A 19573-nucleotide genomic window follows, 5' to 3' on the forward strand; every position below is an offset into this window, starting at 1 on the left:
TACATTCCTACATGGAAAGATGATGTGTAAGATTCATGAGACCTCAGTATTAGGGTAGCTGGAGGGAATATTCTTATATATGTACATATACATATATATATATATACTTATATATGTTTATGTATACATATATATATGTGAGTGTGTATGTATGTATATATGTATGTGCATATATATAGAGAGAGAGAAAGAGAGAGGGCACAGTGTGAGTTGAAGATGAAGGGAAGATATCTAAAAGAAATAAAATCAAATTAAGGGATGAGAGAGGAATATATTGAGAGAGGGAGATAGAGATAGAATGGGGTAAATTATCTCACATAAAAGTGGCAAGAAAAAGCAATTCTGTAGGAAGGGAAGAGAAGTCAGGTGAGGGGGAATGAGTGAATCTTGCTCTCATCAGATTTGACCTGAGGAGGGAATACCATACATACTCAACTGGGTAACTTACCCCTCAGGAAAAAAGGAGGAAGAAGAAGATAAAAAAGGGGGGATGATAGAAGGGAGGGCAGATGGGGGTGGAGGTAATAAAAAACAAACACTTTCGAAAGGGGACAGGGTCAAGGGAGAAAATTCCATAAAGGGGGATAGGTTAGGAAGGAGCAAAATATAGTGAGTCTTTCACAACATGAGTATTGTGGAAGGGTTTTACATAATGATATGCATGTGGCCTATGTTGAATTGCTTGACTTCTTAGGGATGGTGGGTGGGAAGGGAAGAGAGGAGAGAATTTGGAACTCAAAGTTTTAAAAACAGATGTTCAAAAACAAAAAAAAAAGTTTTTCATGGAACTAAAAAATAAGGTACACAGGCAATGGGGCGTAGAAATTTATCTTGCTCTACAAGAAAGAAAGGGAAAAGGGGACGGGAGGGGAGTGGGGTGACAGAAGGGAGGGCTGACTGGGGAACAGGGCAACCAGAATATATGCCATCTTGGAGTGGGGGGGGAGGGTAGAAATGGGGAGAAAATTTGTAATTCAAACTCTTGTGAAAATCAATGGTGAAAACTAAATATATTAAATAAAAAAATAGATTTTCAAATAAAAAAAATAAAAAAATAAAATGAGGACTATTTCAGAGACATCAATCAGTTTTAATAAAAACACATAAGTTAATAAATAAATAAATAATAAATAAATTATTATTATTTTGTTGTTTTACATTGCTGAATGAAAAGCTAAAAGAGCTCTGGGCATTGCCAAAAAATGAAAAACCCATATCTACACAAGTAGTTTTGGTGTGCTACCTCTGGGTCAGTAAATGCTAACTATTATTATCTATTAAGGGTCTAGTATATCATGCACTAAGCTATGACTATCAGGCTATGAAGAGCAAAAACACAGGATAAGCCCCTGTATTGGAAATTATTTTACTGTTTTATAATGCTAAATTAATTATCTTTGAGCTTTACTAGGTGCAAAGCCCCAGGCATACACCCTTTCACTAACTAGGTGTGAATCCTTTTAGCCCTGAACAGAGTATAATGGCTCAAAGGTTGGGGCTCTTAGCCACTGGAAGTGTGGCATGGGACTCTGGGCAGCCTCTGTAAGAGCCTCCGGCCTTGTGAACCCAGATGTTGATGCTTTCCTGGTAACTATGAATTGTGATTTGGTCTGTTTATAATGTATGTTTGTGATTTGTTTGTATTTGCTCTGAAGTTCAGGTTGCTGGCTTTTCCTCCTGAACTAAGTGAATGATATTTGTATGTTGGATTAAAGTAAGATTGTTAACCCCTTAATGTTGCTTTACTTAGTAAAACAGATCAAAGAACCTGTACTGGCACTGGCGGCTCTTGTTGTTGGGCTAGTGTTAAGTCTTTCACCCCCACAACAGCTACTAGCCAAATTGTTGCTACAGCCCCTACCTTCAAGGGGCTGACATTCTATGGAATCTGAGCAGATCATTCCCCTTAGAGAGAGGAAAGCCAAGTACAAGAACGATGAGGTTAGTGGGGTATTGGAGTCACTTAAATGTGGAGCTATCCACCTATCTTGGTTCCAAAAGCTTCCTGCACCTAGAGCATTAATACATTAGACCTTCTGCTATGTTGTGTTCGGGTTAAAAAAATAAAGTATTTAGAATATGTTATTAGCTTCTGATATTATGTGGCATACCTTATTCAATGCTTTTAGTTTGACACTTGTATCTTAAGGAAAATGGCTTATGATCCATATGATTTTTTAAATGGAAAAAGTACTACAACTATTAGTAATTTCCTTGTGACAGCACCTCGGAAATGCAGTGGGCAATTGCTAACTAACCTAAGAACTATCTTGTTCCACAGGAGAGAACCTACAAAAGCAATCTGTCCACAGATGGCTGGGTTTGGGATTGGAGGATCTGGCACAGAATTCTAGCTCTTACTGGTTGTATGACCTTGGGGAAGATCTCTCTGGACTCCTGTTACCTCAACTGTAAAATGAGAGAATTGAACCAGACGATATCTAAGATACCTTCCAGCACCAAATCTCTATGTATACAGAAAACTAAAAAGTGGAGAATAGGTAGCTTTAGGCTCTTGGAGTAGTTTAGTTAGCTGGGGATTTTGTTTCTTTTCGTTTTTGGTAGCCGAACATCTAGTCTTGTTTTTTTCCTGAGGTCCTGCTTTTACTTTATAAAAGACTCCACTGATTTTGTTCTGATCCCAAGATTTTTGGAGGGCTATATCAGTCTCTTTGTGCCCTTAGATTCTCAAAATGCTATTAGAATTTTCCACTAGCAATTAATAATAGTCACTACCCATTCACCTTCTTTCTCAAGTGGAAAATGAAAGACCGAAGGACAAATCTGCAAGGCACTTTGTAAGTCTGACATATTCTTTCCTGTTTATAGAAATGACCTAATGGATAGTGACAAAAGACCTTCTTTACACCCTTTATTAGTTAAAGGCCTTTGGCCTTGCAAATGTTCTGTGATCACTGCTATGATCTAAGGCATTTTTCTACTGTGTTTCTCCACCAGACCCTGACTATACATGATTAGAAGGAAGATATCTAGTGATCAAGTTAGCTTATAGAAAATAGAATCAATTTCTCTGGTTTCATCATGATTGGACATTTGTCTGAACAACTGTAAATGTAGCAACAGAAAAGCACTATTTATTAAGCCATCAGATACAATTTTGGTTATTCAGTTTTCTCCTTGTTACTAATGAAATATGCAATAAACCTTAAGAAATCAGAATCTTTGCAGTACCATGCCTGCTAGCATTCCAAATGCAATTAACATTTCATTCAGAATTTATTTTAAATTTGCATACTTCTTTAACAACTTTCCTATAAAGATCTCAACAGAATGCTCCCCAAAAGAGTACTGCAGTATGCCTGGATGTCATCTTTTTAAGAGGGTGACCTGGCCAGAAGCCCTTGAAACTTATATAGGAACCTCATGGCTGCCCACATCAGCCCATCCACAGCTATGGTCATTTAAAGGGGATGTTTCCATGAGCTAGAAGTCTAAGAACACCCAGAATTCAACATGGTAGAGGCAGGCCTCTACCAAGGCCTCTTTCAAAACTTATCACTGCCACAGGAATTAAACCCCACAAGACTTAGCCAGTGAGCACCCAACTTGGGGAGAACCCATAGCGGGTGCTAAGACAGAATAATAGGAGTTCATTGGCCTGGAAGGAAACTTCAAGTTGGGAGTGGGGCCAGAAAGAACCTGGTTTAGGGAATGAAGTTTCAGCTCTAGGCTAAGGTCCAAGGACTTTAGGCAAGACACCTGTCTCAGAAATAAGAGGCAGAAGAGGCCACTTAATCATCAAAGGTAGAATTAACTGTTAGAATGCAGCTAGGGAATTTGCTTCAGGCAGATCAATCAGGAATTGAGAGGGCAGGTCATAGGTGAGTGAGAGAAAGAATTCACAGGGGATGGAGCCCTGAGAGCCATAGGAAAAGAGTAAGAAAAACCTAAGGCCCAGAGTCCATGGTGGGAAGAGCTTCTGGGGCCATATGGGAAAGAATCTCTCTTTTCACTGAACCAAGGTACGCTTGTAGGGGGAACTTGGGGGCATATGTTCAGCAAGTTTAGAGTTAGGGAGGCACCATACCCTTAGGCCTTGAAGCTAGATTGAATTGAGAAATGTCTAAGAGAGGATTACAAGCCCAAGGCTCCAGGTGCTACCTCAGGAATTGAAGTTAGCAAGGCAGATTTTGGAAGGTGGATCCTGAACAAACTGGCTAAAGGAATCAATCAACTAAATAAGAACAACTAAGGTAACATCAAGGGCAAGATCCGCCTGAAGGAGCAAACTAAGAAGGAAGAGAGATCTAAAGAGACACCCAGAATTGGCACAGAGGATCAGGGTTTATTTCTAACACTATTGTGAAGTTATAAACCATATCCCTTGGCATTTAGCTCCCTGCCATGAGTACTAGGAAAGAAAAACTAAGAAGGGTTGTGTTATTTTTGGCAACTGGGGCAAGAGATACAGGAAAAATGGTGGCTTCCTTTCTTGGAATCTCAGCTAGATCATAGGAAACCCAGTAAACAGAGAAGTGGTAGCAACAAAGGGGATAGGGTGGGGTAGGGTGGCAGGGGGAGCGGTCAATGAACTAACTCCTAAGGTTTGCTAATAAAAAAAAATAGCAATATTCCTTGGGCTGGCAAGATGCCTAAATAGGGGTTGGGAACAAAACAGCAGAAAAGAAAATTCTGAAGGGATTATACAATGATAGCTTTGGAAGCTAGAAGGACCCCTAGAGGCCATGTAGTTTAACCTCCTCATTTTTCAGGTGAGATGACTGAAGAAGCCCAGGGAGGTTGAGTAACATATATGCCTAAGTAGGATATGAACCAAAATCACTGGAGTCCAGAGCTAGGGTTCTTTCATTTGTATCACACTGGATTCAAGAGTTCTTCCCTGCCAAGATTTCAAGAATTTTAAAAAATCTACTTCATGAATTTTAATACCTATAGACCCACACAAATGAAATCATGTTATCTTCTAAGCTAAGGCATTAGCTGTGCTATGATTTAATGAGCTCATGGACCTAGTGATTAGGAAATCTGGATTTGCTGGAATCTAGCTGCATGACCTTGGGAAAGTCATTTCCACTCTGGCATTTAGTCTCTTTATATGACATGTCAAATGAAGGGTTGGGACTAGATGATCTAAAAGTCCTTTCTGGATCTAACATTCAGAATCTAGTTTATTCTCTCTAAAATAAAAATAAAAGACAGAGGATGAGTCTCTGTAATCTACTTGATAAAGATTAATCATTTACCCCTCCTCTCCATTTTGAGGGTAATTCCAGTTAGATGGTAGAATGGAGGGCAGAAAATGCTGATGATCATCACACCTTCCTCTTGTTCTCAGTAGATCTTGCTCTCTAAGGCATGTGTTTAAGAAACAAAAGTAGGGAATTCAAGAAGATAGATGTGCTAAGGCTAAAAGTTGACCAAAGTGTGACCCCACCCTCTCTTACCAAGGTCCATGCTCTTTGAGGCTTTCAGATGAATTGATTCAGGCTGTTTGGCTGGTGTCAGGGATCTGAAGTTGATTTGCTGACCAGCACAATATACTGCTGAATCCTCTACTGAGCTGTGGAAGGAAGCCATACAAAATATTTAGATGCTGGTGAAAAACTTCAAAAATAAGTTGAAAAGTTCTCATTAGGAGCAAATCCCTGATTCACGGACTGCACATTTAAAACTAATCATTAATTCTGCAGCTTCTATGCCATTTGCATGCCTTCTATCAATGTTACACATTTAAATAAAGATATTCACTTTCCTATTATCTGTTTAACTCTTTACTGCTTTACGTAAAATGGAATTCTTCTGCATTATATATAATATCAAAGAAGGAGGCAGCAACTCCTCCAATTTATCCCCAGGCAAAGGCCCTGCCTCGAAGGTCTCCCAGTCCTGCCAAGCATTGCAACATGAAAGGAGGCTCCCAAATAGATTGTGCTTCTTGGAAGACATGTGAGAGTTTCAGCACAAGTAAAAATTCCATCCCTTTCAATGAATGTCATCTGCTATATGGCTGATGACTGCAGGAGATTTTTGTTTTGGTTTGGTTTTACTTTTAAAAGTACCATATTTAAGTCTATTTCAGACACACACACACACATACACCCTCATGCCCCAACCACCCATGTTTGTGCAGAGTTCAGCAACTATTCTAAAGGAGGTTGGGGGAGGAAAGGGAAAGAGAAACCCAGCTGAAGATGCTGACACAAAACAGATCAAATACCCACTGTACAATTTCTAGAACTTACAGCACATTTCAAAGCATTTTATTCCTGATGAATATTTCATTTACTTCCCTTTTGGGAGAGGAAGATAGATAGTTTAAGAAAATTATTGAAGAAAAATTCTTCCTACCCTATATAGAGACTAAAGATATTTGTAGAAATTCTACCACTAAGTATTCTGAAAACTAACCATTTCATTCAATTTTGATCAATTTAAAAAAAACATTTATTAAGCACCTACTGTGTACCAAGAACTGTTCTAGGCACCGGGGATATAAAGATGAAAACAAAACACTCCCTTCCCTCAAAAAGTTTAGAGTCTACTGGGGGGGAAATAACATATATACATAGATACAAATAATATGCCAAGTAAACACAGAATGGTAATTTGGGTGAACGAGTGGGGGATGAGTAGCTATGCAGAGGAGGAATGGTCTCATGTAGGAGGTGGTAAGAGCTCAAGTCTGAGGAAGGATGAGGATTCCTGAAAGTGAAAGTGAGGAGGGAGTGCATTCCAGGCATGGAAAGCCTTTGCCAAAGTGGAACGATGAGAGATGGAGTAGCACTTTGGGCAGTGTGGCTAGACTACAGAGTATATGAAGAAGGATGTTTAGTAAGTGTGGAAGCATACACTGGAGCAGATGGAGGCTTTAAGTACTAAAGAGAAAGGTTTGTATTTTACACCCTAGAGGCCACAGGCAGCTATTGGAGATTCTTGATTCGACCTGAAATGATCAGACCTGTGCTTTGGGAATATCACTTTGGCATGGGTAGAATGGAGTAGAGAGAGACTAGAAGCAAGCAGGTGATATCCAAGTAAAACCATGGTTAGTGAAGATTCTTTTTTTGGAGGTAATCTGGGTTAAGTGACTTGTCCAGGGTCACACAGTAAAGTGACTTGTCCAGGGTCACACAGCTAGTAAGTGTCTGAGACTGGATTTGAATTCAGGTCCTCCTGACTCCAGGACTCTGCTCACCACACCACCCAGCTGCCCTGGGGAAAACTCTTAAGTAATGAATGATTCTGTGCTTCTGACTTTTCTGGACTATATATAGCGGGAAAAGCAGTTTGGGAGTCAGAGGGTGTGGATTTGGGTCCTATCCTAACTATCTTTTTGACTTCAGGCAAGTAATAGTCTCTGTGAACTTACTCATCTTTAAGATGAAGCTACTAAAGCTTTTTTGGGAGGAGCGGTGGAGGGGAGAAGTACTTTGTAAACCTTAAAGCACTATGTAGCCATGAATTTGTATTAATTTTTTTTTTTTTACCTTCTTAAATGCAGGAACCTTTTCAATTTTAACTGCTTTGAATGGAAACTTCCTAAAGCACATTCAAGCTCTTTGGACTTCTTAATCAGAATGCTGTGAACACATTTTAACTTTTCCATGATGATTCAAGGTCATTATAATAAACATCAGTCATTGCCTATAAACCATGATGTCATCAGTCATTAAGGAGCTCAGACTTTTTTTCTTTATAAATTATTGCTTTTTAATGGTTTTCTTGTTATGTACCAGTTAGCTGTCATCTCTTCTTATTGTCAATATCCTTTTGGTATTATTCCTTCTCCTCTACTGATTTACTGCTTTTCATTCACTGCAGGGTGGGAGTGGGGATAATTAAACTTGTTGGGATCACATGTAAAGTAAGAATAATTATGTCTTGAGCAAGGATTTGAGAGGCTAGCCTGTGAACAAAATCCATGAGCTTTAGCATATGGACTTTGTGATATCTATTCCTGAGGATTTCATTTATTTATTTATTTAGGGTTGCTCTAAGTTCTTGGCTATGTCTCAAATAACTAAACCAAAGGTTAGGATTGGGAATAGGTCCGATAATGTCAGACTTGATAATGATACGTTTTCGCAACTTTGGGGCCTAACTAGGTACCACATGCCAATGATGAAACTCTAAATTTGTCCAACATTTAGATTCTTATATTCAGTTACTGAACAAATATTAACGGCATAAGTATTATGTGTCCATTACTGCACAAGGCGCTGAATTTGAAGACATATGAAAACATAGTCTTCAGCCTCATGCAGTTTAGATTCTGATAAGAAGAATTTTAAAAAATAATAGTAGGGTGCAGCTAGGTGGCACAGTGGATAGAGCACCAGCCTTGGAGTCAGGAGGATCTGAATTCAAATCTGGCCTCAGACTCTTGACACTTACCAGCTGTATGACCTTGGGCCAGTCACTTAACCCCGACTGCCTCACCTCCCCTCCCCACCAAAAGAAAATAGTAGGGCCATCATCAAGTTCATAGAATTTAGAAGGGCATCTGAGAAACTGATGGCATGACCTAGGAAAATCACTTAACCTTTCTCCACAGAACACCTATCTCCCAGGGTTATTTTAAGAATAAAATGACATATCTGTGAAGTGGTATCTTAGAGTGTTACAAGAATGCTAGCTACATTTATTATTATTTTTAGAATCTGCCCCAAGCATATTTATTTTTGGTATCATTTCCTCACGGTCAATTTCTCTGCATCAAGCATGGATTTTTGAGATCAAATGATTAGCCCTCCACCCCAACCTCTCCCTCCAGTCATGGTTAGAATGTTTCTCTTTAGACTCTTTAGTATCTTCTAAATATTTGAACATCTCTGTCTTAAGTTTTGTCATGAGGGTATCCTGGATGGGCCTTGAATTTGCATTAATCTTCCTCTATTTCCCCAAAGACAAGACTGTTGTTGGATTGTCCTGGGGAAAACAGTCCAGCAGTCGATGAATATCATGTCCTTGAACTTCCAGCTACAACTGGCTACCTCTCTTCACAATTTAAGCTACGATGGTATCCACTTGGTTCTTAAATTTAGGGAAAAATCCTGGACTATGGTTTTTCTCAGAAATACAGGAACAAGTCATTTATGAAATCTAGTTCAACTCCCTCAATTTACAGATGGGAAAACTGACCCCTAGAAAGAAAGTATAACACATACAAAGTCACATAGATGACAGTGTTGGGATTTGAACTCAGGTGTCCTGACTTCAAACCCAACGTTCTTTCTACTCTATCATGATGCCCTAATATTTCTTAATCTCCTTCCAAGGTTTTCCAATACTTGTCCCTCCATCCCAGAAATTTAAACTCACCTAGAATTTTTAAGGGTTGTTCTATTTTCTTGTACTTTAGTATTGCTGGTTTGGCTATTTTAAAATAAAAGTAAGCCTTGAATGAAAAAATGAGGGCCTAGTTCAATAGAACAGGGATGTCAGTCAATCAGGCAATAAACATTTATTTGGCACTTACTATGTGCCAAGATATGGGAGGAGCTCTCCAGAATGTCTACTCTCCACCCTCTCCTATCACAGGGAAGATGGAACCCCAGAGACAGGAGCTACTGAGGAGGAGTGAGTTTTAGAGTTCATTTGATCTTGCAGGAAGATATGTTTCTGGAGATAATGGTGAAGTCCAGGTGAGCAGCCAGGTAGAAAATGAAGTCAACATGGCAGTCAAAATGGGTCACAAGGATTGGCAACAAAATGTCCTTGAATAGAGGTTCTATGTTTATAAGGCATGAAGGGTGTCCAGGAGAATAAACAAATTTTCATTTTTTAAAATGAAAAAAACACTTCAGCTGTGAGGTGCTTTTTCTACCAACTGCTCTGAACAGCTGATGTGAAGCTGTTAATTAATCACAAAAGGGCTAGAGTTACTCAGACTTTCTCATTTGATTCCGTGATGGCCAGAAGGGTAATTTTCACAAAATCCTTGTGGTGTCTGAGATTTCAAAAGTGAAGCAGAAATAAAGATATGAGTTTAAAAGTCATCTGAAACATGTGAGTCAAGCAAAATGGTCAGTCAGTCATCAGACATTTATTAAATGTTTACTGTGTGCCTGGCAGTGTGCTAAGTACTGGGTATACAAGCAAGGCAAAAACAAAGGCCCTGCCCTTAGAAAGCTCATGTTCTAATGAGCATCCTTTTGGTGGATCTCTGATCCATCATCATGATAAGTACCTTCCCCCAAGCAGAGCCAGACCCTTCTCATCCTGAGCTGTTCTTTCTTGTTCATGTATCCCCATAAACCACATAGCAAATCTTGGAGCTATCAACGTATCACTGGAGCCATTTATCATCTCTCATTATCACTACATGACACCTTCATTTTGAGTCATACGTGTCCTAGAGACTGTCTTTGCCTCTTCTTGAGAGCAAAGTCATTGTTAGTAATATGCTAGAAACGTATGACCATGATTGCCCTTGTTACGTGAGGCAACACTGCCTTGGGTTTATTTGTCATTTTGATGCTCCTCAGATCATGTCATTCCATGGTCTGCATCCTTATAAACATCAGGGGGGAGGCGATGCAGCGTTAGATTTAAAATCAGGAAGACTTGCCTTCAAATCTGACCCCAATTACTTGCTAGCTGCATGCTTCTGGGCAACTCCATAAACCTGAGACTCAGTTTCCTCATCTTTAAAAAGAGGACAGTAACAGGACCCACTGTTCAGGGCAGTCCTCAGGATCACATGACGGAACATACATAAGATGCTCTGAAACCTTTAAATGGCTGCTATGTTATCATCAGTGAGTTAAATAGGTGGACTTTGGTGGCAATGAGGAGTTTGGGATCGACAAAAACATCACATAATTTTCCAAGTTCAATCCATGTTTCTCTAATTCAGTTCCAGGCTCAGCACGCTGTCCCCCATGTGCAATGTGTTTAAATTATAAATGCTGGTAGACCAATGTGGTGGACATCTAGCTACAAATCACAGTTTCAATCACATGCACTAACCAACTTAAAAGTCATAAGTAGATTTTTCTTGGGGAGAAGCAACATCTCTCCTTCAATGACCAACTTATATTTTGATAAAACCTTCATTTCCTATGTTATCACAGATCACTGAATTTACCTTACAGGTAGATGTTACAAAAGGGACACAGGTGGCTTTTATCATCGTTTTCTCAGCATCATCATCACCATCACCAATCATTGCTAGCATTTATACAGTACTTTAAGGTTTACAAAAAGCTTTACAAATATTATCTCATTTTATCCTTACAACCATCTTGATAGGTGCTTTTCTTATCTCCTTTTTACAGACAAGAAAACTGAGGCAGTCAGAGGTTAGGTAACTTGCCTAGGGTCACACAGCTAGTAATTATGTGAAGCCAGATTTGAACTCAGGTCTTCCTGACTCCAGTTCCAATGCTCTCTCCATTGAGTCACCTAGCCATCTTGCACACAGAATGACAACCACTATTACTTATCCTCCAACTTGGGGGTATCAAACTCAACTACAATTAAGGGGCCACTTATCTATCTTTTTACCTATCTATCTATCTATAATGATCCCTTTCGGCTACTTGGTGACTTAGTTTTAAGATATAATGTTATCTATATTTTATTGTATTTTTATTTTCTTAAATATTTCCCAATTATATTTTCATCTGATTTGGGTTGCACTAGAGGGTGTTGCAGACAGGTGGCCCCTCGGGTGGCATGTTTGACATCTCTGCTCTGACTCTTCGCTGAATCCCAGAAATGTTAGATTTAGAAAGAACTTTATTGATCATTTGCCTAAGTCTGAGATAGCCCTTTGCACTTTTGGACAGCTTCATGAATTAAAAAGTTTCTCCTTATATGGAGTGGAAATCTGCCTTTCTGCTTTGTGTCATCCATAAACTTTATCAACATGCCATCTGTGTTTTCTTTGCTGATGGCATAGCCCAGAAGAAGTAACAATGACATAGTCTCATGGCCGTCTAGGATGACAATGATCTATAATCATTATTCTTTGGGTTGGGTCATTCAATCGATGTTAAATCCACTTAGCACACATTTGTCCATATTACAACATCCTAGAATTATTAAAAAATAAAATTCGAGATCTGGAAGGAAACTCTGAGATCACCTTGTTCTCTCTTAAAAGTTTACAGACAAGGAAAGCTAAGCAATGGACATGGCTCATCTAAAATCTCTGTAACAGACCCAGGACCAGAACCCAGTTTTCTTTGGTGCTTTTTCTACTGCAGCAAAAATCTTGAGTTGTTCTCAATCCATTAATTGACTGAAATTCTGAATATAGTTGTTCAAGCACTTCAAAATCCACTAGCTTGAGAGGCCATGTAGCAAACTAGACAAAATAATGGAGAAAATGTCAAGAAAGGTCAAGGTTCAAATCCCTATTGTGACATGTACCAGTTGTGGTAGATTACAATCCATTTGAGATTCAATTTCTTCACTTACAAAATGAAGCTAATAATACCTATGGTGTCTATCTTGCAGAATTCTTGGGAGGAGCTAATGTGATAATGTAAGCTCTTTGCAAACTTTAAAGTACCATATAAATGTCAGCTATTACTTTATTATTAATATTAACTACACTATAATCCATCCCATGGATCTCCACAAGGATATCATGAGATTTGCCATTCCTGTAATACCGCATTTGGGAATTTTGCCAGAAAGAAAAGTCAAACCTACAAGGCTTATAATTTTAAAAATACACCTTTTGTTTTTTTGAAAGTCTATGAATTTTTTCCATTTCTGTTCCTTCAGCACCTCTTCTATTCGCCATGATTTTCCACAGGTCATCAACAGTGGCTCACCATTTGCATCTATGGCTTCTTTCAGTACTCTGGGATACAGGTCATCATGGATTCATGCACTTGAACTAATTAAGATCAACTAGATTAGACGCTCTCTTACCACTACCTCATTTATTTAAGGTTTCAGTCACCTGTTAATTTTTTTTTCTACATTTCCCAGTCTGAAGAATATTCTCATTGGTAGGTAAAAATGCTTCAAGACAGGAGTTTAATAGTCCTATGTCCAGTCATCAATTGTTATCCCTCCATCCAAGGCAATCACCACTTCTGAGCCTTCTTTGATTTTCCTCTTAACTCAACAGAATTACAAAAGTCCTGCTTCTCGCTCTTAGCACTTGCTGGAAGCGTCAGCTTTTCCTGTTCAGAAGTTTACAATTGATGGGGGCATCTAGATGGCACGGTGAGTAGAGCACCAGCCCTGGAGTCAGGAGGACCTGAGTTCAAATCCAGCCTCAGACACTTAACATGCTCACTAGCTGTGTGACCTTGGGCAAGTCCCTTAACCCCAATTGCCCTGCCTTCCCCCCTCCAAAAAAGAAACAAAACCAAAAAACAAACTATACTCAGTACTTCAGTGTTGCCCTTCCTCATCTCTCACAGATACTAGGAAGGATTGGTGATAAATCCATCCCATAGTTCCTATCACTTCTACTCTGCCAATAGATATATCCTTATTGATCAGCATCAGGTTCAGAGTAGTAGGCTTCCTTATTGATCCCTTCATCTTCTGAAGAATGAAATGCTACTAAGGCAAGTTCAACATTTGTCAGCTGCTAAAGAGTTCTGGTAGCTGTCCGAATCGTTCAATTCAAACAGATTCTATTTCCATGCAAGTTTTGCTGTCTTGTAGAACTCATCATCTGTTTCTTCCTTTTGTTTTAGATTCCCACTATAATATTGCTTCTTTTGTCTTTCTCAGGGAGCCAGGTAGCGCAGTAGATAGAGTACTGGACCTGGAGTCAAGAAGTCCTGGGTTCTAATCCTGCCACGGCTGTTGACTAGCTGTGTTACCTTGGGGAGATCACTTAACCTCTGTCTGCCTCAGTTTTCTCATCCGTATAATGGGGATAATAATAGTACCTACCTCTTAGAGTAGGTTGTGAGGAAAAAAATAGATAATATTTGTAAAGCACTTTACAAACCACGAAGAGCTACAAAAACGTATTTTCATTGTTGTTCCACCAAGGCAGATTCACACAAATGCAGTTCTTGTTCATGAATTTCCACAGTTCTGTCATCTTGATTTACATGCTGCTTTATTCCTTCCACTTATATATTTTAGTTAGGTAACATCCTCTCAAGCCTCAGAATTGTCTAACAGGTTGAATTTATTCCTTGCCTTAAGACCTCCAGTCATTTCACTTATTACTCGTAAGATGTACATGTGCATACAGACGCCTTGGGCCATGAGTATTTGCCCTTCTGCACTGCACATCTCCCTCCTATCATACTTGCTACCCTCACTAGCATCTGGCTTTGCTGACATATGTGGGCAGTTTTCTCCCTCTCTCTCCATTTTCAGTTTAAAGTCCTCTTCTTTACATCCTCAGCACTTCCAGGCATATGTGTTGTGTTGCTTATTTTTTCCTGGCCATCATTAGATATAGTCCATATTACCTCAGGAACCCATCAGCCCTGTGTTTGAAGTCCTGCTCCAGAAATCCAAATCCCTTCTCTGAAACCGTCTTGTTAAACTGTTTATTTCCTATATCCTCCTTTTCATTCAGAAGCCCTTCGCTAGCTAGGGATGGCAACAGTGACGAAAGCATTGCCTGTGCTGTTTTCTGTCTGAGATCCCTTCCTACGATTCACTAAAGGTATGTTCCAGGGTCCTTTTAGTGATCCCATTTATATTCCCATGAATCACTAGAAGGGAGAATTGGTCAGCAGGTTTGCTGAGTCTCAGAAGGCAGCAGACCTGATTATCCATGTCAGGGAAACACAGGAGCACCACCTTGGTCCCCCTCAGAAGGGAGTTCTCATTTTCTTAGGGCCTATTCTAGATGCCTTCTGTCCTGGCAGAAGCTGGGGATCCTCATTATGAGCACCTTCTTCCTCAAAGAGCACACTCTGGCTCTAATCTTGCAGTGCCAAAGGCAAATGACCCTTTTAGTAGCTTTAAATGGGGCCTTCACATTCCCTTTGGGCACTCTGTTTTCCTCTTAAAACATTACTTCTCTTCTTTCAGGACATGCTTCATTCTTGTAGATGAGCTGGAGACTCAAGAGATAACCCTCCATATCCCCACTAAAAGGGAGACCAATCTGCATTTGCACACACCTAGTGGTAACACGGCTCTGTAACGAGCATAAATCTCTCCAAGCCATCCGAACATTCATCCCCTTTGCCTTCCACACCTGCTGACACCGAGATCATCAGTTCTCTGAGACTCTCAAAGCAAACAGGCAATTTGTTGTGCCAGGGATTCTGTCAACAGGTCGGAATGAGCTTTTTAAAATAATGCTCCTTCCTATATTTCTCTCAGACTTTCCCACCTTTTCCAAGTTATCTGGCACTTCTTGCTTAGGTAATTTGCTTTATAATTAGCAAGTTTCTTAGCTATTAGCAATGAGAGGGGCTTCTGAAGAAATTTAAATTGCTACTTTTTGACTCTTCCTGACTCTTTGCTTATCAATCTATTTTCCCTTGTCTCTTTGCTATGATACCATCTTCTGTACCCTCTGGTCTCCTAGAGCAAATAGATGGCTCTGCAGTAATGTAGGTGGTGACTTGAACTCATTAAGACCAACTTGATGCTTTCTTACATTTGAGAGTCTCACTTATTCAAGGTTTCAAACCCTTGCTAATCATTTTACCCTAGATTTCCCAGTCTGAAGTTTTTTCTATTGGTAAGCAAAGGAAATTGAAAGATAGAAGTTGAATAATTCTATATACAGGCACCAATTGTCATCACTCTATCCATTGCAATTATCAATACTAATTCTTCCTTGATCTAGGTTTAAGGGTCTAGTCAAAATTTGAGAGAAAGAAATAGATCTGAACAAAGCAGCATTTTGAAGGAAAAATCAACTGTGAAGCCCTCAGATAACATGGTAAAGGTATTTATCAAGGAAATGTCATCTAGGATAGATACCTTTCCACTGACATTCAGCAATGTCTCTTCCTTTCACATAGCAAGCATATAGGACTTGCTCCGAGCCAGAATGGTGGCGAAGGAATCAGCCTCTAGAGCAAAAACGAGTCAATTTAGGGAACAAGGGATTTAGATGGTCTGTAATGCAAAGTGCAAGGGTATGGGGGTTAAGAAGTCTGGCTTTGCCAGCGATTAACTGTGTTCCCCACAAGGGGGTAAGTCACATCTCTTGTGTCTTCAGTTTCCTTTTCTGTAAAATGAAGCAAGTTGGACTAGCTATGTTTTCAGGTTGTTCTCAGCTCCAAAAATCTATGATTCAAAAAACCAAGTAGTGTTTTTGGCAGAGAGGCACAGTACCATATTATGTTGTTTATTCTGATAGAAAAGAAGACAATAGCTGGAATTTGACACCTTTTCTGCTTATTCATGTGTGTAAGGAAAGGGAGCAGTAGTGGCCTTGGGCCACAAGGACCCTGATCAGGCAACACTTTGTTTCAACTGAGTGACTCAGCATCATCCCTGAGGCAACTGCTCAATTCTACCTCAGGTTTTATTCCTTGGGGACTGGGTTTTATCTCCTTGGTTTATATCATAATGGTTCTGGAAAAGATATTTATCTGTATGGCCACAGATGGAGCTAGGCCATCAGTTGGATTGGAAAGTAAGAGGGGTTGCTGCTTGAGAAGAGATTGTCTGTAAGACTCTCTGTAGTTCCTCTTGAAGACAGAGGGTGAGACACCCACTATAGTATTTTATCTGTACAACACCTAGGGGAGGTACCTTCTCAGGCCGGCACTACTGAAGACATGTTCTTAAAGGGATAAGTAAAAGTTGCAAATCTTTTGGTTTGGCTGAGTGGCAGAATGGTGGTATCCTTTAGAGAAAGGAAGAAGTCTTAAGATGATGGCAAAAGCTAACAAAAGCGATAATGACCATTCATGGTTACATAATGCTTTAAGGTTTACTACAACTACGATTGTGGAATATGAATACATTTTGAAAAGGGTAAGTTACAAAGAAGGCTAAGGAACTAAATCTAGAAAAACCACTATCTGCTCCGGTTAACTTGTACAATACGGCAACTTCTGTGGCTGTCTTTTTGGTATCTTACATTAAAAAAAAACCGTAACAGAGATGACAATAGCATTGCTGAGATTAGAAAATTGAAGATACTTTATAGGGTTATCTTGGGACATAGTATGGTATGAAATATGCAGTTTTTAATAGCTACAATAAATACAGAAAATAGCAATGGGACAATTTAATGATTTTTTTAAACTCATCAGAAGGAAAAAAAATCTATGAATTCAGCTAGTCAAATGGTGTGTATGCTTAGTAAATCTCCCTTATGCTCCTGTGATTCTAAAAATTATTGATTTTTTTTAGTTTCTATTACAGAATGGATATAATATTGGGTACTCTTTTCAATATTTTTGGATTTTATATATAGCATTTCTTTAATTTTTAGGTTCCATTAACTCTCCTCGAATAGCTCTCTACCTTTAAAATACCCCATGGTCTTCATCAACTCAGAAAATGAATTACAACCAAAGAAATTAACTTTTGTTTCTAGTAACCCTTCCATAACTCTTTTTTCTGTTAGTTTCTGCTACATCTTTAAAACTTAAAATGGAAATGGAAATGTAGCCATGCTCTTGAATATTTTAGAAAGTACAAGCCGAACACTTACAATCGTATGCTTAACCATCATGTCATTACAATTAGGGCATCTGAACACAAATTGTATGACAATGTGAAACCTTCATGAGGATGAAAGTGACAGACAGACGTTGGTATGAAGTTACCTACCCGTAAAAAGGGCAGTTAAGATGAAATTGCTTATTTTTTTCTCTAGAGAAATGGTGGGACCACATGTAAAAAACCCTCCTTTAGGCATACCTGTGGTTATAATCTTCAAGATCCAATTCCAGACTGGGATGTGGCGGCAGAGGCGGTGGGATGTCACTCTCAGTCCACTGGGTATCGGCGAGGAGCAGTTCTAGAAACAAAGAATAGATGAAGTTATAACAAACTGCAGGGAGACCCTTCCAGCTCCTTTGCAAGCCCCAATTCATCCCACAGACCCAATTTAAACTGAAACATAAACCAGCCTTGAAATGAAGATTACCTCTAATCGAAAATGCATTTCCCCAGGATTCACAGAAGAGATAATGTAGACATACACTTGCAGATATAAACCTAAAAACGCTAATATATTTTTATAAGGGTGACTGAATACTATACATGGCCTTGGCAAGTTGGGAAATGATGATCGTTCTGTTCATGGCAATGACTATGACTGGTTTAGATGACCTGAGGAAAATGAGGTCAGTGTATCCTGACTCAGTTTTTCTACTTGTAAAAAGATGACAAGTATTAACTGCCTCCTTAAAAGCCTTTTAAAAAAACATGTTAAACCAATTTAATATGTGTATCTCTATCTATCTATGTCTCTAATGAGAGGGAGGAGAGAGAGAGAGAGATTGGTGGGGGGGATCTGGAGGGGGGAGGAGGGAGAGGGCAACTGACACAATTCTTCCTGGGAGGAAAAGGAAGCTGATACATACAGACTTGGAAATGCTTGGGCCAGAGGCTTTCTGACTGTTGGCAGCAGGCAATGTCTCCTGCTCTGTTACCAGATAGGGCAGACAATTCATATTTGCCTCTTGGTAAGACAATGGGGTGGGGAGGTGGAAGACTGTATTTGTCAGGGGCTGTCACACCCAAATGGATACGGGCTTAGATAACAGGTTCACATCACCAGCAGCATCTCTGCAGTCATTGGTTCTCATGGTTCCATTGGATGCAGTCACTGGGGCTACAGATGCACTCCACATGTCTGCTTCTCAACATAAAGATCTGCCCTCTGTTCGAGCTCTGTGCCTCCCTCTTCATCTTATTTCTTCTCTCTAGAAATCTTTGCTAACCAATTACAGGCCCATACCCATATATAAAGCCTCTGGAGTTCTCTCCCAAACAGCTGGGGCTGTGCATTCTGGGAATCTGAGCCTCTGAAAGCAGGGCTCTAAGTGAAATAGTGAGTAGATGAGGAGCTTTGAAAGATGAAACTCTTTTATATCCCTACCAGTCTATACCATAGGTACATTCATCCTTATTTATTTCATTCATTCAGCAAATAATCTTAGGGCGCATGGGGCTGCTATGCGGTTGTCTCTGTGAGAGCTCCAAGAATACTATATGAGTTCTAAAGATTTCATAGGGACGAGAGAGTAGACGGTAAACTCAGTTTGTCCTCAGAGAACAGAACGACTAGTAACAAGATGCTGCCCATATGACCTTGGGCAAACCATTTAGACTCCTTGGGCCTCAGTTTTCTTATATGTAAATGGGAGAGGAGTATAAAATGGCTTTTGAGGTTCCTGAATCTATGATTCTATGAGGTTGGCATGAGGCAAATTTAGTGTTATCAGGTAACAGATTTAGTGCATGAAGGGATCACTGAGGTCATCTACTCTAAATAGATGAGGGAACTGAAGCTCATGAGGGTTAATCGACTTGTCCAAGGTCACAGACGTGGTAAGTGGCAGAACCTGGATTTGAACTCTGGTCCTTGACTTCAAACCCAATATTCATTCTTCTGTATTAACAGAGCTATCCAAAATGGAGGGGGCTCCCTATCCTTAGAACTCTTCAAGCTAAGTCTGCATAATCATTTGTTGGATGTATGGCAGAGGGATTTTGTTGTCTG

At 39.6% G+C, this 19573-nt stretch overlaps 1 protein-coding gene across 2 annotated transcripts in view; it reads right to left on the reverse strand.

Moving 5' to 3' along the window:
- Positions 1-19573, reverse strand: part of PARD3B (par-3 family cell polarity regulator beta) — a 1291066-nt gene that overhangs the window by 469894 nt on the left and 801599 nt on the right. For both annotated transcript variants that reach the window (XM_036754801.1, XM_036754802.1), the window contains exons 14-15: positions 17764-17863; positions 5427-5542 (exon numbers count right to left, since the gene is read on the reverse strand). In XM_036754801.1, coding sequence (XP_036610696.1) covers positions 5427-5542; positions 17764-17863 — 216 coding nt within the window. The remainder of the gene's footprint in view (positions 1-5426; positions 5543-17763; positions 17864-19573) is intronic.

This window comes from Trichosurus vulpecula, chromosome 4 (assembly GCF_011100635.1).
Source record: "Trichosurus vulpecula isolate mTriVul1 chromosome 4, mTriVul1.pri, whole genome shotgun sequence".
Lineage (NCBI taxonomy): Eukaryota > Metazoa > Chordata > Mammalia > Diprotodontia > Phalangeridae > Trichosurus > Trichosurus vulpecula.